This window comes from Trichosurus vulpecula, chromosome 4, assembly GCF_011100635.1.
Source record: "Trichosurus vulpecula isolate mTriVul1 chromosome 4, mTriVul1.pri, whole genome shotgun sequence".
NCBI lineage: Eukaryota > Metazoa > Chordata > Mammalia > Diprotodontia > Phalangeridae > Trichosurus > Trichosurus vulpecula.
The window spans coordinates 155662145-155686318 of NC_050576.1; the positions used below are offsets into that span (position 1 = coordinate 155662145).

General features: G+C 38.4%; 2 protein-coding genes across 2 annotated transcripts in view; one reads left to right on the forward strand and one right to left on the reverse strand.

The window, feature by feature from the left end:
• Positions 1 to 24174, forward strand: part of LOC118846863 — a 102129-nt gene that overhangs the window by 62921 nt on the left and 15034 nt on the right. The gene's annotated exons all lie outside the window — the stretch shown is intronic.
• LOC118848576 (SLAM family member 9-like) lies at positions 1128 to 16378 on the reverse strand. The gene is made up of 4 exons (XM_036757516.1): positions 16282 to 16378; positions 3780 to 4127; positions 1612 to 1878; positions 1128 to 1342 (listed from the first exon to the last, which is right to left on the reverse strand). Exons 1-4 carry the CDS (start codon positions 16334 to 16336, stop codon positions 1200 to 1202), a joined length of 813 nt encoding a protein of 270 aa, XP_036613411.1. The 5' UTR covers positions 16337 to 16378; the 3' UTR covers positions 1128 to 1199.

A 24174-nucleotide genomic window follows, 5' to 3' on the forward strand; every position in this document is an offset into this window, starting at 1 on the left:
CCTACAATCTTTGTGTATATAATCTCCATCTTGCCCCCATGAAGGCACTCAGATTCAATCTAGCTCAGTAGATTGAATCTGGCCCACTTGTGAAAACAGGCAGGCATCACGAAGGGTGGGATTTCTTAAGACAACCCGTTATGGTGAATTCCTAATAAACTTTGTCTTTTCCCTTGGCTGAGAAGGCTTGAGTCAAATTCTCTTGGCAGGACCCAGCATGTCAGTATTTTGGGGACTCGAGCACCCCTAGAAATCTATGGTTCCATACCATTTTTCTTAAACCTCTTCAATGGTCCAGCCCACTAATGTATATAAAGCACTGCCTTTGCCCTAGCATTTTAAGTCCTCCTCTTCGGGTGAGTGTTTCCTCACTTTGAAATTAAACTTCTATTTGTGTCCTGACTCCTGCCTCTGGTTTGCTTTATGTGGTTCCTGCCACCTACAGGTTAGAGGCCACTTCTGGTCCAGTTGACAAGGGTAAGAATCATTTCAGTCTTGTCTTTATATACTCAGGACAAAATAAAGACGTGCTCTTCTTTGGGATTATTTGAATAGTTCCTACAATGGCATCAATCAATGGCCCAAATGTCATACACTGCCTCCTCCTATACAGTACTGGCTTAAGGTACTGCTTAATAAATGCTTGATGAATGAATGAATGATGTCAAGGTCTAGAGAGATGATAATCCTGTTATACTCTACCCTGACCAGACTCACAGCTGAAGTATTGTATTCAGTTCTCATTGTTATCTTTTAGGAAGGACCTTGCTAAGTAAAGTCTTGATAACAGCAATTAGATGGTGAAGGGCCTTAGGACTGCAGTATATGAATATTTGTGAAAAGAATCAGGGAAGTTAAGCCTCTAAGAAAAAAAAATGTGTAGGTGTCTATGACAATTATTTTCAAGTATTTGAAGGCCTGTCACATAAAAGGAATTTACTTGTTCTGAATGTTCATAGAGGATAGAATGAGGAACAGTGAATGGATGAAAACTACCAAGTGGAAAGTTTGGGTCTGATATAAGAAAAAACTTTCTGACAATTAGAGCCCAAAAGCCTAAAAGTTCCTTCTCATTAGAAGTCTTCAAGGATGACCATGTGTTAGGAAAGTTGTAGGAGGTATTGCTGTATAGGTACGACTTGAAACTGATGATCTCTGAAAGTCCTTCTAACTGAGATTCTGTGATAAGAAAATGTTCTTCATCTTGCAGAAAAGCTCAAACCTTTTTCTTTCTTTCTCCAAATGTACCAGAAAGACAGTCCCAACATAGAGAGAATAACCAGGATGGTGATCATCATGAGGTACAGGAGAACTCTGATGTAGCTTGGGCCATATTCAATGCCTTTAAAGAGAAGATACAAAGAAGCAGGGTCACTGGGAGTAATCTGAACCATGAACAAAAAAAATTGTCTTGATCAGATCAACTAGAAGGAACTGATCATTGAAACAACTACTACCCTCCTCACAGTCTCAGAGCAGGAGTATCTCCTTTGGCTAAGGCTTGGCCAGTGAAAGAGTTCAGGAGCTCTATTCCTGTAGGTACTAGTTTGGTACCAAGGTCAAGAATAACTGTATGATCTCAGACTCCTAGGGAAACAGAGAGAAATTTACCTGCACAGAGCTTACTGGCAAGAATGGTATGGGAGCTGTTGCTGACAGGGTTCTTGGCGGTACAGGTGTACAGGTCATGATCACCAGGTTTCCAACTGATGCTGAGGATGGGGCCTCCACTGGATGCATTATCCCCTTGTCCCACAGGCATCCAGCTGTATGTTACATTCTCTCTTCCTTGTTCCACAGAACATGTTACATTGACAAGACAGGTACCATTATCATTGATCCTAGGACCCGATGAAATTTTTGGCTCTGTCAATCGCTCTGCATGCAGGAGTAAAACATAATATTCAATGAGATGTTTTGATTTTGTTCCTCCCCCCTATAAAGATGGTCAATGATTTCCTTAGGTATCAGGACCCTGGGTTTCAGAGTTCTGCCCTGGAGTACCACAGAGGGAAGGAAATCAGTGACTCTGGATAGTCACCATCCAGTTTCAGCTGCTAACATTACCCGGGTCTGCACACCCAGAGCTACAAAGGGGTAGAGTGTTCAGGTAGGGAACATCTCCTTCTAAGCAAAAAGAATGGAGGAGTGTTAACAGGTATTGGTTTCTCAGGTCCCATCTATGAGAGTCTGGGGACTGCCATTATATTTGTGGGACAGAAAGTGATAGCCCAAGGGAGTCATATTTTCCTCCAATCATTCTGGGAAACTACCTGTCCTAGGTTGCTGTTGATCATAAAAGGATGGGAGGAGGTCAGTTAGTGGCATCCTGCTCTAAGAGCCAGGAAAAAGATACTACTTCCTTCTTATAAGCGTAAGATGTCCCATCATATGAGAAATCAATTATCCTTAACTATATACATTATATATATACCTATATATATCTATACATATATAATATACTATATATATTCTAGAATGTTAGAGATGAAAGGAAACTGAAGACTATCTAGTCAACATCTCATCTAATTCAAAGATTCCTTCTGCAACATTTCTAGCAGTTGTTCATCCAGCCTCTATTTGAACATATTAAAACACAGAGAGCCCATGAGCTCACAGAGTAGTCCATTCCGATTTGGAATAGCTCTAATAGAAATTTCTTCTTTACATTAAATCATTGTAACTTATAGGATCATAGATTTAAGGAAGGAATCTTAGAAGGTAGCTAGAACTTTCCCCTTATTTGACATATAAGAAACTGAGGCCCTGTAGCCAGAATGGACTTTGTTTTCTTTGAATGACTCGGCTCGCCTCGTTGGGCTTCCCTGGACGCTGGGGCTTGCTCTTCCGGGGCAGGACCAGAGCTTCCTGTGTGATGAGTCGTGGCGCTGCCTGAGGGGAGGTGTGTTAACGTGGTCTACGCTGGGGGAGGGGCCAAGTCAAGAACCAATCGGCCCTGGTTGTTCAGGCAGCGCTTGATGATGTCAAAAACTCTATAAGAGGGGAGAGGACAGCTTGAAGATCCTCCTTTCCTTTTCCAGTTGGAGCCAGAGACACCTACAGCTGAAGCTGAGCTGCCGGTAGCAGAGCTGACTAGAGGCTAGTGGGTAATCTTCTTACCGTAGAGGGGAAGCATGTATACGATTTTGCCTTATACCATCTCGCTTCTCTGTGGCCTTTTGGTTACCCTTATAAGGCGGACTTATTGGGCCTGGAAGCTTTTGATGAAAATATCAAAATGGGGACGCTGGTTTGTGGGATTGTTATTGTGGAGTGTAAATACATGCTTTAGTTCTCCTGCCTTCTGCCTAGAGAATTCCTTATATCTTGCGGTTCCGGACCTTTTAGGCACATATGAGATTCTCTTTGAAATCATAAATTCTGCCTTCCTAATATAGGCCCCCAAAGCTGAAGTGATTTGCTTAAGTTTCATGAATGTTAAGGGGCAGAGTCAAAACTTAAACTAGGGTTGCCTGATTGTAAACTCAGGCTCCTTTCTACTGTACCACACTACTAGGCCAGGTTCTGCCTTCATTTGACCTTGATTATACCTAAAGTTAGCATACAGCAAGGACCTTTACAATATGGTTTTACTGCATTGCTCCTAGGTAGAGCTTACACTCAGGCAGAATCACCTTTAAATTTAACCTGTCCTCTGGAGTGCAGGAAGAAAGCAGCTTTCCCAACACTCAGGCAGGAAGCCATATAAGTATTCTGTGTATCCAATTTTGGGATGTTACTGCGTTTGAAAAGATACTGAGATTGAACTTAATGCTGACCGTGGATGAGGAGGGTGAACAACTTTTTAATGGGTTCAGCGATGTTTGCTATAGTTATTTCTGCTGTGTAGGAGCCAGCATCCTCCATCTTCAAGTGACTGATCTGTGGAGCATAACTATAGCTTTCGTTGAGGAAGTCCACTCGCCCCATGTAATCAGGATTGATCATCATTATTTTGGGTGATTTTCCTTCATTTCCTATCTCTATGATGGCAAGAGACCTCTGGGAAATCCAGACAATATATGTGATCTGCTTTTCTTTTGGGATTTCCAATGGGAGAATAACGGACTCCCCCAGGATTCCAGTCACCATTTTTGGGACTGAGTCTTCTCCAGAAGCACTTGACCCTGAAAACACAAAAGAAGACCACAGTTAATACATATCCCTTCACTCTTCCCACCCCTAGATCAGTCTAAGACCCAGAAGAGCCTGAGGAACATACCCTCAGAAGTGGCCTCTTCTAAAGACCTTTCATTTCTGAGGTTTTCCTATGAGACACATAGAGTATAAAAAGTACCAGATAATTTCAGGATTCCATTTTCCTCTCTCGCTCAATATCTAGCTAAAGAACACAATATTTCTCCTGGAAAATATAGCCCCATGGGGAGAAAATTTAGAACTCAAAATCTTGTGGAAGTGAATGTTGAAAGCTAAAAATAAATAGATTAACTAAGAAAAAAATAATATGGCCCCTATTTCAGGTCAAAGACAGGTATTATAGGTGGAGAGAGAAGAACATTCCAACTGTCACCACATAGGGGAACTCTAAGATTAAGGTTTTCTAGGTGCCACATTTTGGCAGGGACATTATTATTTACAATGATGTAAATGAAAATATGATTAAAAGGAAGGTGAGCTCTGAATAATGGGGAAACTAAAAAAGGTGCTGAAGACAAGAAACTACTAGTCCCTTATGGAAGAGAAATGGAATATTCCTGGGATGGAATACTGCATATGTTGTCAGACATGGTCTCTGTTGCTAGAGATGAGTTATCAGACATCTTTTAGCTTGATTGTTTTTATCTCTTACAAGGAAAGGTTAGGTATGGAGGCATTGGGTTGGGAAATGGCTATGATTTTAAAATAGAGATCTTCAATAATAATTTTAAAAAGAAATGGCCTTGACAAATTGGAGAAGGTCCAGGAGAGAGTAACCAAAAATGCCGAAGGGATCACAATCATACAGTGTGAGGACTGGTTGAAAGAACTAGGAACTGTAGAAGAGAAAACAAGAGAGAAATATAACAGTCTCTAAGTATTTAAAGGGATGTAATATAGGAGTAGAAAAGTGAGATTGTTTTCTCTGAGACCAGATGATAGAATTAGGTACAATGGGTAGAAGTTGTAGAGAAACAAGTCTATATAGAATTTAAGGAAATATTTGCCATCAAAGAAGACTTCTCAGGAGAAGATGGCATTTGATTTAGGCATAGGACCTTACAGTTTCCAAAGCACTTTCACCTGGCATCTCATTTGAACCTCCCCGCCCCCCCCCCCCCCCCCCCCCCCGCCTCTCCAGAGCAAACCTATGAGGTCTTCAGGGCAGATATTATTATATCCATTTTAATGAAGAGAAAACTGATCATACATGTATTAAATAACAGAGCTGGTACGAGGTACAGCTTGATTACAGCATAATATTGCCCTAATAATGTTTAGGACCTGGTTAAGAAAGAGGACTGGCCTAGTCCTGACCTCTGATTCTTGAGGTCTGAAACCCTGACTCATACCCAGGAACCTGAGTTCTCTCTAGCCCCCAATCCTCCATATTGCAAAGTCTCTTGTGAAGGTTGATAGGAAAGGGAAGAGTATCCTTCAATGACTCCCGGGAAGGCTAGAGTATCTTCCCATATCCAGGCCTGGAATATTCCTAGTACATGTAGTATCTATGATGGTTTTGAAAGAAAAGGGGAAATATTAATTGTTCATGGGTGGGCTAAGCCAATATAATAAAATGACAATTCTATTTCAATTAATCTACTTATTTAGTACCATATCAATTAAATTACCAAAAATTATTTTATTGAGCTAGAAAAAATAATAACAAAATTCATTTGAAAGAAGAAAAGGTCAAGAATATCAAAGGAATTAATGAAAAAATATAAAGGAAGGAGGTCTAGCAATACCAGTTAAACTATATTAAAAGGCAGTAATTATAAAAGTTATCTGCTACTGACTAAGAAATAGAATTATGGACTAGAGTGGACTAGAGTGGACTAGAGGAGATGTACAATACACAGTAGTAAATTAGTATAGCAACTTGTGTTTGATAAATGTAAACATTTAAGTTTTCAGGATAAGAATTCACTGTTTGGTAAAAAATTATTGGGAAAACTGGAAAGCAGTCTGGCAGAAATTTAGTATAGATCAATATCTTAGACCATTTACCAATTTAAAGTCAAAATGGATACATGACCTAGACATAAAAGGAGATGTCATAAGTAAATTAGAAATGGGATATCTTACTTATCAGATTTATGGATAGGAGAAGAATTTATGAATAAGTAAGAGATAGAGAGCATGGTGAGATATAAAACAGTTAATTTTGATTACATTAAATTAAAAAGGTTTTGTACAAATAAAACCAATGTAGTCAAGATTAGAAGAAAAGCAGAAAATTGGGGGAAATTTTCACGGACAGTTTTTCAGATAAAGGCTTCATATCTCAAATACATAGAGTATTTTGTCAAATTTATAAGAATATGAGTCGTTCCTCAATTTGATAAATGGTCAAATGATATGAACAGGCAGTTATTGGAGGAAGAAATCAAAGCTATAGATAGTCATTAAAAATGCTTTTAATTATAATTGATTAGAGGAATGCAATTTAAAACAACTTTGAAATACTCTCTCACCTATCAGATAGGCTAAAATGATAGAAGGGGAGATTGACAAATGTTGGAGTGGATGTGAAAAAATCAGGACACTAATACACTGTCGATGGACTTGTGAACTGATCCAACCATTTTGGAGAGCAATCTGGGTTTATGCCCAAAGAGTTATAAAACTGCGCATACCCTTTGACCCAGCAATACCACTATTAGGTCTGTTTTTCAAGGTGATCAGGGAAAAAGGAAAAGAACCTGTATGTTCTAAAATATTTATAGCAGCTCTCCTTGTGGTGGCAAAGAACTGGAAATTAAGGGGATGCCCATCAGTTGAGGAATGTCTGAATATGTTGTGATATATGATTATGATGGAATACTACTATGCTGTAAGAAATGATGAGCAGGTAGAAAAACATGTAAATACTTGCATGAAACAATGAGTGAAATGAACAGAACCAAGAGAATGTCATGTACAGTAACAGCAATATTGTTTGATGAGTGAATGTGAATGACTAAGCTATGCTGACTTACATGAATATTCAAATCAACCACAAAATGTCTAAGGTAACCAACTATGCTATCCACCTTCCAGAGGAAGAACTGATACATGAAACTATGTGTTGTATGGTTTCACATATCTGCATCAAATGGTCATGTGTGAGGTTGGGAAGGAGGGAGGGAAATAGCTTAGAACACAAATGTAAATGTGTTTTTAAAGAAAGAAAAGGGAACCCTTAACTCTTTGAAATGACTAATAACTAATGAGCTAAGTAGCATGTGAGCTTGGCATTGTTAGTCACCAATGAGGCATGATTTGAGATATGCTAGGGAAAACACTCCCTCAGCTAAAACTGTTACTCCACCATTAGAGATTCTTTTGTTTTTTCATTTAAGAGTTTTCCCTTTGTTCACATGCAAATACTTAGGCAATGCCCTGTAGTGGTCAGAGCAAAAGGTCTGGATTCAGAGTTCCACTTCTGACCTTGCCAATCACTCCATGTGTAACCTTGGGCAAGTCATCTAATCTCTCTGGATCTCAAAGCCCTCATCTGTAAAATGGGAGAAGGGGGAGAACATTATTCTGAATATATGATTCTATGAACCACGGAATCTGGGGTGGACAATTTTATGGCAGCTAGGTGGTGCAGTGGATAGAGTGCTGGGTCTAGAGTCAGGAAAACTCATCTTTCTGATTTCAAATCTGGCCTCACACACTAGCTGTGTGACCTTAGGCAAGTTATGTAACCCTGTTTGCCTCAGTTTCCTCATCTGTAAAATGAGCTGGAGAAGGAAACAGCAAACCACTCTAGTATCTTTGCCAAGGAAACCCTAAATGAAGTCACGAAGAATTGGATATGACTGAACTACAACAAAAATAAATCATGGCAGGAATAACACAAAAAGCTGTTTCCAATGAGATGGATCACAGAATGACGGAGGTGGAAGGGACCTCCGCGGCCTTCTAATCTAGCACATATCTGAGGAAAGAGCAAATGTCTAAGGTAACCAACAAATCAAGAGCTCTAATCAAGGGAAATCAGTTACATAGGTACCTAACTTTCATATCATGTTCGACTATTGAGGCAGCTAGGTGGTGCAGTGGATAGAATGCCAAGCTTATAGTCAGGGTTCAACCCGAATTCAAATCCCGCCTCAGACATCTACTAGCTGCGTTACCCTGGACAAGATACTTACCCTCAGTTTGTCTCAGTTTCCTCATCTGCAAAATAGAGATAACAATAGCACCTACCTCCAGGGTTATTGTGAGGATCAAATGAGATAAGATTTCTAAAGTGCTTAGCACCATGCCTGGCACATAATAATCACTGTATAAATTCTACTTATTACATTATTATTTCTTCTTTCTTGGATGCTACAAACAATTGGTTGCCAAGTCTTTTTCGATCCTATCTCCACAGTTCTCACATATCTCCCTTTCTTCCGCTCACACTGACACTACCTTAGTTCAGACCCTCATCAGCTAGTATACCTACTAATAAAAATAAAGCACTATGTATACCTTTAGATCTTTCATCTTTGATAAATTCTACTATAATAAAAAGGGAGTTATGTGCAAAAGGTGACAATAGACAAAGATCTTTAGCCTCTGTCTCTGTCCAGTGCCCTTAACAAACCTCTCAGTGAATAAACATTTATTAGGCACCAACTATGTGCTAGGCACTGTGCTAAGTGTTGGTGATACAAATAAAGGCAAAAGATAGTCCTTGCCCTTAAGGAGCTCATGATCTAATTATACCTAATTATCTCTTCTACTGCAGCCATATTTCTGTTTCTTTTTCATAAATACTGAAAAAAGGTGTCATATGGGAATAGGAAGGGGTACATTTCCAACCTAGGGTAGCAGAAGTGAGACCTCCCCAGCACACAAGACCCCCCACTTCCTCTCTCTGGTTTCGTACCTATACTCACCACTTCCCCTCACACCTGAAGGTTTAAGAACAGTGGGCAATTCTCTAGTGCTTCCAAGTTAAGTGGGACTGAATGGAAACAGAATCAAATCATAATGGAACTTGGGAAGGGGAAAAGGAGTCAGCCTCCAGGCATTCTGCTTCTTATCAGCTCCATGTCAATGACCATCACATAGCCCTTGGGTTTTTCAGCTGGTAAATTTGCAGATGTATTGTGTAAATCTCATCAAAGTCACATGAAGCTGGGGCTTCTCCAGGGTGCAGTAAAAAAAACATACCCTGCTATGTGTTGGGTAAATTGAAGAACTGAGCAGAAAGCCTGGAGTTTCCCACCCCACCACATATCTTTTCCCATTTTAGTCAATAAGTCAGCCAATAAACATTAAGAACTGAGGGAATTATGGGAATTGAATGAATCACAGTGACTCCCATCTCTTGACTCAATTCTGCAATAATATATTTTGGGAAAGCAACAAGATCACACTGCTTTCTCTAAGAACTATATACGTATGTACATTGTGTGGGATGAAAGACCCTCACCAATTAAAAGTTAATAAGGAGCCATATCAGGCTGGGAACAGAAATAAATTTTATTCAGTTCTCGAGAATTGGGCATCCTCTGCTAACACAGAGCAGAACCAGCAAAGGAGGTGCTTTACAAGGGGCAAAGCACCAATAATTATACCTAACACAAGAGAATTCCCGCCCACCTCTGACCCTTCTCACCATTGGCTGGGAGGCAGGCTTACAATCTGAGAACGAAAGCTAGACAAGGAACTGGGAAATTGAGGCACAGAAACTCCAATTCCCATTCCCTTAGTTAATGATTACAATTGAGGTGACATCTACAAATCTAAAGAAGAAGAATAGGATAAGGGGAGGGGGAGACACTCTCCATTCTCTTACAGTACTTTTACAGTAAAGGAAAGCAGGTCACAGTGACCCTATTCTTACTGAGCAAATCTTTAAACCAGAACCAGAAGAAAGAACAAAAAGTTTCAGGGTAAACTTTCCCAGAGGATGAGCCATCAGACTTTCATGGCCTCAGAATTTTTCGACTTCCCTATTTCCCTATTTCTTGATTTTTAAACATTTCTTACTATAGATATAGACACAGATATTTATACATATCTTCTCTGTGAAGTCTTCACATTTTATTTACCTCACATATATATGATTGACTTCCAAACATATCTAGTATGGAAATTCAGGCTTTGGGCATGGCTTCATAATAAGTTCTCAAAATTGGATTAAAGATTTTGCACTGATAATTATAAAGAAATTGAAATTATTTTCCCATTTTAAAAGATAGAAAGTTTACAAGTTAGGTCCTTGTGAATTTTTTTTTAAGATTCTTAGATCAGCTACAAGGTTTAGGTAAAGATAGAAACAGCAAGTGATATGTAAAAGTTGAAATTTTCCAGAGTCTCAAGTGAATTTTGGGTTCCTGATTTGATGTTCTTCTTATAGCACTGTTATTAATAGGATTTGATCTATAAGGTTTGAGCTGTTTTTCACCACATGAACTAGTTATTAGAAAACCAAATTTAAGAGATTGTACTAAATTGTGTTATATCTTGTTTTACTGGCAGATTTTAGCACAATTATCTAGGAATCTCTACAAGTGATTTAGAACCAGAGAAGCAGAGCTCTTTCAGAGCTGTATTGAGAATGAGGTTATTCCAGAATGTCCTGGAGAAGATATTTCCAAGGACCAGGTGACTACATGGGACATCTGAGACTCAAGATGTGCTGATTAATGGACACTGGGGACCTGATATCAGTTAATATTGATGATCGTCATTGTATTGCTTTGGTCTTTGGTTTTATTGTGTTTATGCTGAGTTTTCTTGGTTACCTTGGCCACATAGAAATCTCCCCTCTGAAAATCAGTCCATTGTGAGCCCTCTAAATAGTTTGGTCTGTAGCCTGACTTACATAATTCTGATTATAAATATATGAAAAACCTTATAAATTTGGCTTATAACTAGCCCTACCTCCAAGAATCAAAGGTGAGGGGATTGAAGGAATTGTGGGAATTGAGTGAACCACACTGACTTCATCTTGTAACTCAATTCTGGAGTTAGCTCAGGTTCCCTTTCTATTCAATTATGGGTCTAGTTCAATTTCTGTCTTGTAAGAAAACTGCATTCGATTTTGGGAATTATGAAAAAGCTTTGTTGCACTGCTTGAACCTAGCCCTGTGAGGCTGGGAAGCTGGACCACTTCCTTTTGCTATTTAGAGACCCTTAACTAAGTACCTAGGTTACGCTGACCAGAAACCCAGTCAGATAAGATTGATACAGCATTTTCTCACAATTATGCATCTAAAGCAACCTATATGTCTTATCTGAAAACTGGCCCCACACTGGTTAATCACTTGTTTCCATGTTCCTTTGATTGAATAGAGACACTTGGGTGGGGGTGGGGGAACATCTCTTTTTTCTGATTTCAGCAAATTGCTCCTCTCTCCCCCTCCCAATTTGGAAAGCCCCTAATCTTTCCTCTAATTAGAAATCAGATTACCTAATTTTCTACCCTTATTTATATCCTGTTAATTGTTTTCTCTGACTTCATAAAAATCTGTTTGGCCTTGTATTTGGGATCCAGTGCCAAAGTTGAGGAGGCCTGGTCTCTATTTGTTATATAATTGACATGCATTGCTTAACAAATTGATATACTTTAAAGCTTGAACCTTTGTTTTTGCAGTCATTTCAATCACTCTACCCACCACAGTGGCTACTATATGACATATGCTGTGCTAAACACTGAGGATATAAAAAGAGTCCAAAGACAGTCCCTGCCCTCAAGGAGCTCACAATCTAATGTGGGAGAGAACTAGACAACAAATATGTTTGCTATATCTAGCAAACAAACAAGCAATACACAGGATAAATAGGACATAAGAGAAGGAAGACACTAGAATTAAGAGGGATTAAGAAAGGCTTCTTGTAGAAGATGAGATTTTAGTTGAGACTTGAATGAATCCAGGGAAGCCAGGAGGCAGAGATGAGGAGGGAGAGTATTGCAGGAATGGGAGACAGCCAGAGAAAATGCCCAAAGCTGAGAGATAGAGTATCTCATACAGTTCCTGTATGGTAAAGGTCTCAGTCGCTAATCCCTATACATATGCTCACATGCAACATACTAAGCATGTGTGGTTAACAGCTCTACTCCCCTCATCCTGAGTAGAACTGCCAACCACACAAGGCCTGTCTCCTCACTCACTTTTGAACATGTTCTAGTACAAAGAGCACTAGATTTCAAATACCACATTTAACACTTGCTTAGTTTTATGACTATGAGAGGTTATGTAAATATAAAAAATGTAAAGGGGCATTGGTGCATACCCAAATGTCATAAATTGGAGAAACACTCACATAGCAGATGCCATGGAATCTATTTCTTGGAGAAGATGTTGGTCTAACTTGTGGGTGAGAACAGCCTCTTTCCATTGGCCCAGTAGTCAGAACTGTCTGTGTCTTTAAATCTGCCTGAAAGAGACAAAGTCACTCTCTCTCTCTGGGTGAGAATCAGGGTTGAAAGTCTTATTCATTCCCAGCAAGTACACCATGCTGTTAAGCTGAAGAAGATTAAGTAAGCACCTTCTAAGCTTACTGACCCTGAGAAATGGGCTTCAGGCTTTGGACTTTTTCATTTGTCCTTTTTCAGTTGTAAGTATGGGGCCTAGAGTCCCAAACCTCGGAGGTTGAGTCATAGGAACCTTGGAGCCCAAGATTCCAGGCTGGATGTTGCAGCTAGTATAAAAGGGATTCCCTAGGGAAGCCAGAGTCCTAGGATACAAGCCTGAAGGTGAGTGAGAGTGGAGATATGGCGCTTTATTCTTAGATCCTGATGGAACTAATGGACTGAGTTGAACTGTGAACCTTAACCTCCTATCTTCCTAGACACTGAGGACCATGTAGGGAAGACTATGTCTGCATGTGTTGGGAAGGAGGATGAGATATTTGTATGTTCCTTCTTGCTCTACTTTTGAAGCAAATAATAATAAGCTTTTGTAAAAGCTAATCTGACAAATAGTTAAATGGAATTGGGCTGCTTGGACCCTTAATATTGAGGGAACATAATTGGTCTGGACTTGAGCCAATGGCAAAGATGAAAGACCCATCCCCCCAACCCCTTATGGGTACCTGAGAAAGCTGAGGGATGGGGGTGGGGTGGAAATGTGACACACTTGACCTTCAGGCAGTGGGGACCAAACTAATCACTGTTATACCTGGATGTAGTAAGAGACTTGAGACAGAAAAATCTAGGAAATACTAGACTTGAAATCTGTAGAATTGCTAGTAGATAGGAATCTTTCATTACATATTTCACTTTCTATCCCCAACTTCTCATCTGAGAAATTTATCCCCAGGGTTCCTGGTAAGACCATACCATTGTCCTATGAACATACACAGCAAAGCCAGGAGGATGACAAAATAAGTGTGTGTAGTTATGGTTGGGACTGGGGATTCAGAAACAACAAATGTTCCAGCTAGAATGAATCTAAAAGATTATTTAGTCCCACAGAGCTTGAATTTAAGGGAAAGGATCTATTGCATTCTGCTTAGATATCTTTACTTCATAAGTCTTTTGGATAGACTGCATTCTAGCCTTGATCTTTCTTGAGGTTGGCCACCAATTTGCCATTTGCACCTGTGTATGATCTTAGTTGGGGCAGCTAGGTGGCACAGTAGCTAGAGTGCTGTACCTGGAGTCAGGAAGATCTGAGTTCGAATCCAGCCTCAGATACTGATAGCTATGTAACCCTGGGCAAGTCATTGAACCCTGTTTGCCTCAGTTTCCTCCTCTGTAAAATGAGCTGGAAAAAGAAATGGCAAAACCAGGCCAATATCTCTGCTAAGAAAACAACAAATGGGGGTCACAAAGAGTCAGACGTAACTGAAAACAACCGAACAACAACAACAGCAAATATGAAGATTACCAATGAGAAGGACTCCATCACCCCAGAGGCAACCCATTCCATTTTTGGTCAATCTCTGATTCTCAGGAAGATTTTCTTGTTAGCAAGCTTAAGTTTACTTCTATGCAATTACCATTCTGTTCTCCTGGATTGGCCCCCTTGGACCAAATAGAACAAGTCTCATTCATTCATTCATTCCTTCATTCATCCATTCATTCATTTTTCTATTACAGCCCTTCCAATACTTGAACACAACATACTTATGTCTATCTCTGTATCTATGCCCAGTGTCCTTTCTCCCCTTGGGGTCACTCAGAATCACACTCACAATTTTCATATATCACTGACCTTGGGTCGACAATGACATTCACCAGTTCAACTATTCAGTACCTGAGGACATAATTCATTTTGGCCAGGTGACTTGAATATATTAAGGACAACTAAACATTCTCTTACTATCTCCTTCCTTAGCTTGGCTATCATAGTGAATACCTATTAGCCATTTTTATTACAATCCAAAGATCCTTCTCTTTGGCAAGGACTGCAGTAAGAAAATAAAAATTGAACAGCTGTGCTTTCCCTCTGTTGTTAGCTATCATCATCATTTTCATAATCGATAGAGTATTAGATGTGGAGTCAGGAATCTGTGGGTTCAAATCTAACTTCATTTGCTTATTACTTATGAGATCCTGTACAGACTCTTAATCTCTCTGAGTTTGTTTCTTCATCTGCAAAATGGGGACATTCATAGCAAGTACTTCACCTATCAGATGAGATAATATCTTGTTTGTAAAGCACCTTGAGAACCTTAAATCACCAGATAAATGGTAACCTTTATTATTACCCTGGTCCCATCCACTCCATGCAGCATTCCTATTCCTTCTTCTCTCCTCTTTTACCAATTTATGTAAAAAGAATCCACCTCATTTTCTTATCCTTTCCTTTCTTATCTATCCTTAGTTGCTGTTGCTCGGTCATTTCAGTCTCCCAGGGTTTTCGTGCCAAAGACACTGAGTGGTTTGCCATTTCTTTCTCCAGCTCTTTTTACAGAAGAGGAAACTGAGGCAAACAGGGTTAAGTGACTTGCCCAAGGTCACACAACTAGTAAGTGTCTGAGGCCAGATTTAAAGTCAGGAAGACGAGTCTTCCTAACTCCAGGCCCAGCACTCTATCTACAGCACCATTTATTGTTATTCATCCTTCATTTTTTGAAGAGGATCAATGACATCACAAATAAGCAATGTCATGATTTTCAAATGAATTGGATTTGAGTGAGGAGGAGTTTCTCAGATCATCAGCTTCACTCTCTCTTCCAGAGTCATCGAAGTTCAGTGGCAAGGCAAGAGTTAGGATGACTGGCAACTGCATCATCTAGCTGCCCTTTACCTACCCTTAGTTGCCCTTGACATATTCAAATCGCTTGGTCAACGTGAACTACATCCCCATTTACAGAATTGGTGAATGCCATTGTTGAGCAGTGGTATTTGAAAATTATGGATAACAGGAGATATGCCATAGCATGAGAGAAAGGCAATCGCCCCAAAGTTCAACAGAGGAATGGAAAAGGGAAGAGAATCTTCATACTATAAGCAAAGAGCTTGATTTTGATTCCTGGCAATATTCTAGAACATATCGTTCTATGCCTTAGCACTCTTTACACTGTGCTTACAAGATCACACCACATTTTCGCATCCATCCTCTGTTGTTTATCCTTGCTTCCATCGTCTCTACGTAACATTAAAAATATGTATGAGTTGAATTGGTATGTAAGAAAAGAAGCTTTTGGTAATTCCAGAGGGAAAATGTGGAAGTGAGCCTTTTATGTCTCTCATATTATTAGTATGTGATTAGAGAACTACCAAGAGACGCAGACAGAGACAGACAGAGAGGAGTCAGAGAGACACACAAGAGACACAGAGAAACAAAAAGAGGACAGAGAGAGAAATGAATAACGTATTAAGGGATTATGTGTCTGAGAGTCAACTGAACCATGTGAGCCTGTGACCGTAGAAAGGAGAAAAGTCAAGAGGAAGGAAAAGCAAGACAATAAGCATTTATTAAGTATCTATCATGTTCCAGGCATTGTGCTAAGTCCTAAGCACTTTGCAAAAATTATCTTTTGATACTCAAAATGACCCAGGGAGGGAGATACTATTAATATCCCCATTTTACAGTTGAGGAGATGGCATCCCCTGCATGTACTAGGCACTTTATAAATACTTGTTAAATTGAATTGAATTGAAAAGCAATTAGTCCTTTCCGGCTCTTCTGTAAGACAGGGTAGAAAGATTGGATGCTGGTAGCCATTTGGACTTACCTGTAAGTGGGTAGAAGAGGAAAAATAGGAGACATCTTTGGAGGAGATAGGCCATGTGTCTCTATTCAGAAAATCTTGGTGATGATACCTCTGCTTTAGAGAGAGACTTTCAGTTCTTCTCTGAAATAAGCACATGGGAGTTCAAATATGGTTTCGTCACTTGGGGGAGGGACGGAAGGGACGCAGCAGAAGAAGGCTGTGGAAGGAATAGGATGATACTATATTAATAGCACTCCCAGATTCCCTAGAGTTCTTGTCAAATACAAGAGACTTTCCCAAAAGAGGTTGATTTGTTGTTATTTTTTTGCGGTGGGGTGGGGGTGGGGGGTGGTCATCAAATACTTCTGAACTCTTGAACACAACTCTTTCTGAAACTTGCTTATGTATGTAGTCTGATCTCTTTTCTGTTACTTTCTTTTTTCTCTCTTTCCTCCTTTCTTTCTTTTTTGCCCATCTCCCAAGTGTCTTGGGCTAAAAGATTGTTTCACCCCATTTTTTGTTTTTTTTGTTTTGTTTTTGTTGGTTTTGCTCTTCCAGAATTTGTTTTGGGGAGCTATTTTATGGTTGTTTAGAGGTGAACATGAGAAAGTTATGGCAATTTACTGCTTATTACACCATCTTGGCTCTTGGAAGTCCTTCTTTTCTGTTTCTTAACTAGTTCAAAATAATTTTGATAAGTCTACTTACAGTATAATTTGAACTTTTGAAGCACCACTTCCCCTTCATTCCCATTTTTTTCTTTATTCCCTTTGAGATTCTAGGCCTTTTGTGCTTAGCACACTGTCTGGCTCATAATAAGTATTTAATAAAAGTTTGTTGATTGATTTCACTGATTAGTTCTTGAAATGTTTAGTGATATAAAAAGGCAAGATGATTTAGCTGGTAGCTCGAGATAAGGGTGCCACCTGCTGGCTTATTGCAGCACAAATAGCTAGTGGAGACTAGTGGTCATGTCTTTACTTCCAGTGCCCAAATAAGGGCATATACCTTTGCACAGAAGAAATATACTTGTCTTTCTTGTCCTTATTCTCATGACCTGTTAAATTGCCTTATTAAATTAAATGTTGTAGCTTGTCAAAATCTTTTTGGACCTTAGCTGTCATCCATCTTTTTAGGCCCTGACTCTATCTCCCCTCCTAGCTTTGTGTCACCAGGTAGTAGCTGCCAACTGCCTATTCGACATTTCTGTTCTGTTGTTTTTCCATTCAAAAGTGGCTTTCTCAGCAGAGGGAAAAAAACAAACAAAATTGAGCAGCTCTACCTGGTCCCTGTTGTCAGTTATTACTGTTTCATCTACTCCAAGAAGCAGTTCTAGGTCTTCTTTATCCCTTATTTTTCTTCCCAGTGTGGAAAAAATACAAAACAAACTAAACAATCCATCCCCAAACCCCAAATAACTCCTTTTGGTTTTCTTTAGATTTCCTTACCAGCCTCAGTTTATTCTGAATTTTAGCATGTTCTCACCATACTGAACCATCATTTTGTTTTCATCTTTTGTTGACTGCCCTTCTATCTTTTAAAAATCTAATTTGCTGAGGGACTTCTGGTGCCAAGATGGTGGAGTGAGGAACAAACTCCCTGAAGCCTTCCAAAATTCTCCTCCAAACAACCTTACATCAATGCCTCAGATAATATTCTGGAGCAGCAAATCAGCTTATCATCAGAGGACAAATTGGAGGGTCAAAGGAAAAGGTCTGTCTCACTGGGGTGGGAGAGGAGTTCAGTAAATGAACAGCTATGGCAGGCTGAACCCCAGTGGGGATTCAGGGAGGCCCTAAGCCCAGAGGCATGCCACCAGCAAGGCCATACTCCCAGTGTAAACCAGAAGAAAGACCAGCAACACAGAGAGGCTCCATCCCTCCTGCAAGCCAACAGCAAGGCTCTACCCCTGGAGCAGGCCAACAATGAGTTACTACTACCCCTGGGGCAGGCCAACAGGGAGGCCCTGCCCTCTACACAAGCTAGCAAAAAACACCCTTCATGCTGTGCAAGCTAGCAGCAATGCCCTGAATACCAGCACAAAAAGCTTGGGATAGTGCCCTCTCCACTCCAGGAGCAGAGCCCAACTTTTAATAAAAGTACAAAGTTGCAAAATAGGCAGAAAAATGAGCAAGAAGACAAAAAAAAACCTGACCATAGAAAGTTACTATAATGACAAGGAGGATCAAGGCAGAAACTTAGAGAAGAGGACAATACTGTCAAAATGGCTACATGCAAAGACTCAGAAAAAAGATATAAATTGGTCTCAGGCCCAAAAAGAACTTAAGGAGTAGCTCAAAAAGGATTTTAAAAAACAAATAAGAGAATTAGAACAGAAATTGGAGGGAAAGTCAGAGTAATACAAGAGAATCATGAAAAAAAGAGTCAACAGCTTGAAAAAGGAATCACAAAAAAAATGGAAAAAGATATACAAAAATTCAGCAAAGAAACAGCTGTTTAAAAAAATTTGCCCAAATGGAAAAAGAGGTACAAATGCTCACTGAAGAAAATAATTCCTTAAAAATTAGTATTGGGCAAGTGGAAGCTAATGACTACATGAGACATTAAGAAATAATAAAACAAGATCAACAGAATGAAAAAATAGAAAAAAATGTGGGATTTCTCTTTGGAAAAACAACTGACCTGGAAAATAGATCCAGGAGACATTATTTAAGAATTATTGGACAACCTGAAAGCCCTGATCAAAGAAAGAGCCTAGATATCATATTGCAAGAAAATATCAAGAAAAACTGCCCTGGTACCCGAGAACCAGAAGACAAAATAGAAATTGAAAGAATCTATCAATCACCCCATGAAAGAGATCCCAAAATGAAAACTCCAGGAGTTTCATAATCAAATTCCAGAGCTTCCAGGCCAAGGAGAAAATAGAGCCCGAAAGAAACAATTCCAATATTATGCAGCCACAGTCAGGATTACACAGGATTTAGCAGCTTCTACATTAAAGAACCAGAGGGCCTGGAATAGGATATTCCAGAAGGCAAAGGAGTTAGGATTACAACCAAGAATTACCTACTTAGCAAAACTGAGTAATCCTTCAGCAGAAAAATGGATATGTAGTGAAATAGAGGACTTTCAAGCATTTCTACTTAATGAGCCAGAGCTCAATTTAAAAAAAAAAATTGATCTTCAAGTACAAGACTCAAGAGAAACACAAAATGATAAATAGGAAAGAAAAAACACAAGGGATTCAATAAGGTTAGATATTCCTACATGGCAAGATGATATTTGTAACTTTTAAGAACTTTATCACTATTAGGACAGTTAGAAGGAGTATACATAGACAAAGGGTTTGGGTGTGAGTTACATATGGTGAGATGATATCCAAAACCCAAAATTAAGCAAGAGAAAGAAGGTTTCACTGGGAGAAGAGGGAAGGGAGAGATTGAATGTGGTAAATTATCTCACATTAAAGAGCTGCAAAATAACTATTACAGTGGAGGGAAAGATGGGGGGGGGGTGGGCAATGCTTGAACCTTATTCTCATCATAATTGACTCAGAGGAAATAACATACACATTCAGTTGTACGTAGAAATCTATCTTACCCTATAGGAAAGTAAAAAAGGATGGAGATAAGTGAGTGGCTGCTGATAGAAAGGAGGGTAGATTGAGGAAGGACATGGTAAGAAGTAAAGCACTTGTGAGGAGGGACAGGGTGAAAGGTAAGGGACAGAAGGATAAACAAGGAGAATATAGGACAGAGGGAAATACACTGTACATAACTGTAAATGTGAATGGGATGAACTCACCCATAAAATGGAAGTGGAAAGCAGAATGTACTAGAAACCAGAAACCTTCAACTTGCTGTTTGCAAGAAACACATTTGAAGTAGAGAGACACACACGGAGTAAATTTATATTTTTGTAAATATTCATCCATTTCACTTAGATTGTCAGATTTATTCACATACAAGTTGGGCAAAATAGCTCCTAATTATTGCTTTAATTTCTTCTTTATTGGTGGTGCATTCAACCTTTTCATTTTTGATAATGATTTTTTATTTTTTTATTTTTTTATTTTTTTTATTTATTTTATTTTATTTTATTTTTTATTTGATTTGAATTTGAATCATTTTTGATTTTTTCTTTCTTTTTATATGAAATTAACCAAAGGTTTATCTGTTTTATTGGTCTTTTCATAAAACCAGATCTTAGTTTTATTTATTAGTTCAATAGTTTTCTTACTTTCAATTTTATTAACCTCTCCTTTGATTTTTCATAATTTCTTATTTGGTGGTTAAATGGGAGGTGTTAATTTGTTTGTTTTCTTGCGTAGCCAATTCATTGATCTGCTCTTTCTCTATTTTATTCATGTAAGCATTTAGAGATATAAAATTTCTACTAGGTACTGCTTTGGTTGCATCCCTTATATTTTGGTATGTTGTCTCATTATTGTCATTCTCTTGAATGAAATCATTGTTTCTATGATTTCTTGTTTGACCCACTTGTTCTTTAGGATTAGATAATTTAGTTTCTTATTAATTTTTCACATATCTTTCCATGGCCCTTTATTATACGCAATTTTTATTGCATCATGTCTGAAAAGAATGCATCTGATATTTCTACCTTTCTGCATTTGAATGTGAGGTTTTTATGCCCTAGTACATGGTCATTTTTTTTTGTAGGTGCCTTATACCACTGAGAAAAAGGTATATTCCTTTCTATCCCCATTCAGGTTTCTCCAGAGCTCGATCTTATCTAACTTTTCTAAAATTCTATTCACTTCCTTAACTCCTTTCTTATTTATTTTGTGGTTAGATTTATCTAGTTCTGAGAGGGGGAAGTTGAGTTACCCCACTAGTACAGCTTTGATATTTCTTCTTGTAACTCACTTAACTTCTCCTTTGAGAATTTGGTTGTTACGTGATTTGGTCCATTTATGTTTAGTATTGATATTACTTCATTGTCTATGGCACTTTTTAGCAAGATGTAGTTTCCTTCCTTCCTTGTCTCTTTACTTCATTTTTAAAAATCCATTTTGAACTCTTCCAAGAGGACTTTTTGGGCTTGAAACCAATTCATATTTACCTTTGAGGCTTAACGTGTAGGCATTTTGACAGTGTTGTTCTCTTCTGAGTTTGAGTTTTGATCTGCCTTGTCACCATAGTAGCTTTCTATGGTCAGGGCTTCTTTTTGTTTATTTTTTGCTCATTTTAAAAAGTTGAGCTCTCCTCCTGGAATACAGGGGGCATGGTCCCAAAGTTTTTGTACTGGGGGTCAGGGGTCACTGGCTTTCTGTGCCAGGACCTCTGTGGCTGCCAGCTTGCCAACTGCACTAGGGAGGCCTGACTAATTGCACCTATTGTGCCTTGGGCCTGGTAGTTTGTCAGCTGTGATGGGTTTGGAGCCCTCACAACTGGGCTTCTGTGCCACTGGTCTTCTGAGCTAGGACTGCAGGGCCTTGGTTGCTGATTTGTGCTCTGACTCAGAGCCTCCCACAGGCTGGCCTGGACACCACTTGTACTAGGCTGCACTCCCCTTTTGTTCAAGTGACACAGACCTTTCCTGAAGTCCTTCTAAGTTATGTGGGGTTGGAAAATTATTTCACTCCACCTTTTTGTGGATTTTGTCACTCCAGAATTTTTAAGAGCCTTGATTTAATGTTGTTTCTGAGGGAAACTGGGGAGAGCTCAGACAACTTCCTGGCTTCTCTCTGCCATCTTTCCAATTAATTTTTAACCTATTTTCCATTGCCCTTAATTGAATTATGATTTGAAAAAGTTTTATTTAATATTTTTGCTTTTCTGTATTTGGTTGTGAGGTTTTTATGCCCTAATATATGGTTAAGTTTTGGGTAGGCACCATGTACTGCTGAGGAAATTACTTACATTGCCATATTTATTGGCACACAATATGTAAAATGGACAAATATTTACAAAAATATAAATTGCCCAGGTTAACAGAAGAGGAAATGGAATATTTAAATACCCCCTTTACACAGAGAAATTGAATAAGCCACCAATACATTCCCTAAGAAATAATCACCAGGTCCAGATGAGTTCACAAGCAGCTTCTACCAAACATTGGAAGAATGATTAATGCCAATGCTATATAATCTATTTGGGAAAAAAGGCAAATAAAGAATCCTACCAAATTCCTCTTATGATACGAAAACGTTTTTGATGCCTAAACCAGGGGAGCCAAAACAGAGAAGCAAAACTATAGACCAATTTCTCTACTCAATATTAATGCAAAAATTTTAAATAAAACACTAGTAAGGAGATTATAGCAATATATTAAAAGAATCATACTCTATGGCTAGGTGGGAATTATGCCAGGAATGCATTGTTGCTTCAATATCAGGAAAACTATCAGCACAATTGACCATACCAATAACAAAATCAACAGAACAGGACAACAGAATAATAACAACAGAAATCATATGATTATCTCAATAGATGCAGAAAAAGCCAGCAAAATGCAACACCCATTCCTATTGAAAACACTAGAGAGCATAGGAATAAATGGAGCTTACCTTGAAATGTTAAGTAATATCTATTTAAAACCATCAGGAAACAATATCTGTAATAGAGATAAGCCAGAAGCCTTGTAAACAAGGTTAGAGATGAAGCAAGGATGTTCATTATCACCACTATTATTCAATATTGTACTATAGCAATAAGGGAAGAAAAAGAAATGGAAAGAATTAGAACAGGCAATGAAGAAAGAAAACTATCACTCTTTGCAGACAATATGGTGGCATATTTTGAGAATCCTAGAGAATGTACCAAAAAAAACCTAGTTGAAATAATTAACAATTTTAGTGAAGTTGCAAGATACAAAATACACCCACAAAATCATCAGCATCTCTATATATTACCAAAAAAGTCCAGCAGCAAGAGATAGAGAAATTCCATTTAAAATAACTGTAGACAACATAAAATGCTTGGGAGTCAACTTGTCAAGACAAACCCAGGAAGTATATGAACACAATTACAAAACACTTTTCGTACAAATTAAGTTAGATCTAAACAATTGGAAAAATATCAATTGCTCACGAATAGGTCAAGTCAGTATAATAAAAATGAAATTCTGCCTGAATTAATATACTTACTCAGGACCATACCAATCAAACTATGAAAAATTATTTTATAGAGCTAGAAAAAAAAGAATAACAAAATTCTTCCAGAAGAAGAAAAGGTTGAGAATTCCAAGAAAATAAATGGAAAAAAAATGAGAAGGAAGGTAGCCTAGCCATATCAGATCTTAACCTGTATTATAAAGTGGTAATCATCATTAGGTACTACTAATATAATAGTGCCTAAGAAATAGAGTGGTGGATCAGTAGAATAGATTAGGTACAGAATACATTGTACTAAATGATCATGGTAGTTTAGTGTTGAATCAACCCAAAGATTCAAGCTTTGGGGACAAAAATGAGTTATTTAACAAAAACTGCTGGTAAAACTGGAAAACTATGTCAGAAACTAGGTATAGATCAACATTTCACATTATATACCAAGATAAGGTAAAAATGGTTACATGATTCAAACACAAAAGGTGATACCATAAGCAAATTAGGAGAGCATGGAATAGTTTACTTCTCAGATCTATGGACAAGGGAAGAATTTAGGACCAAACAAGATATAGAGAGCACCACAAAATGTAAAGTGGAAATTTTAATTATATAAAACTTAAAAGTTTTCAGAGAAACAAAACCAATGCAACCAAAATTAGAAGGAAAGCAGAAAACTGGGGAAAATTTTTCAGCAAGTATCTCAGAAAAAGGCCTCATTTCTCAAATATATAGAGAACTGAGTCAAATTTATAAGAATACAAGTCATTCCCCAGTTGATAAATGGTCAAAGGATATGAACAGGAAGTTTTCAGACAAAGAAATCAAAGCTATCTATAGTCATATGACAAAATGCTCTAAATCAGTATTGATTAGAGGAA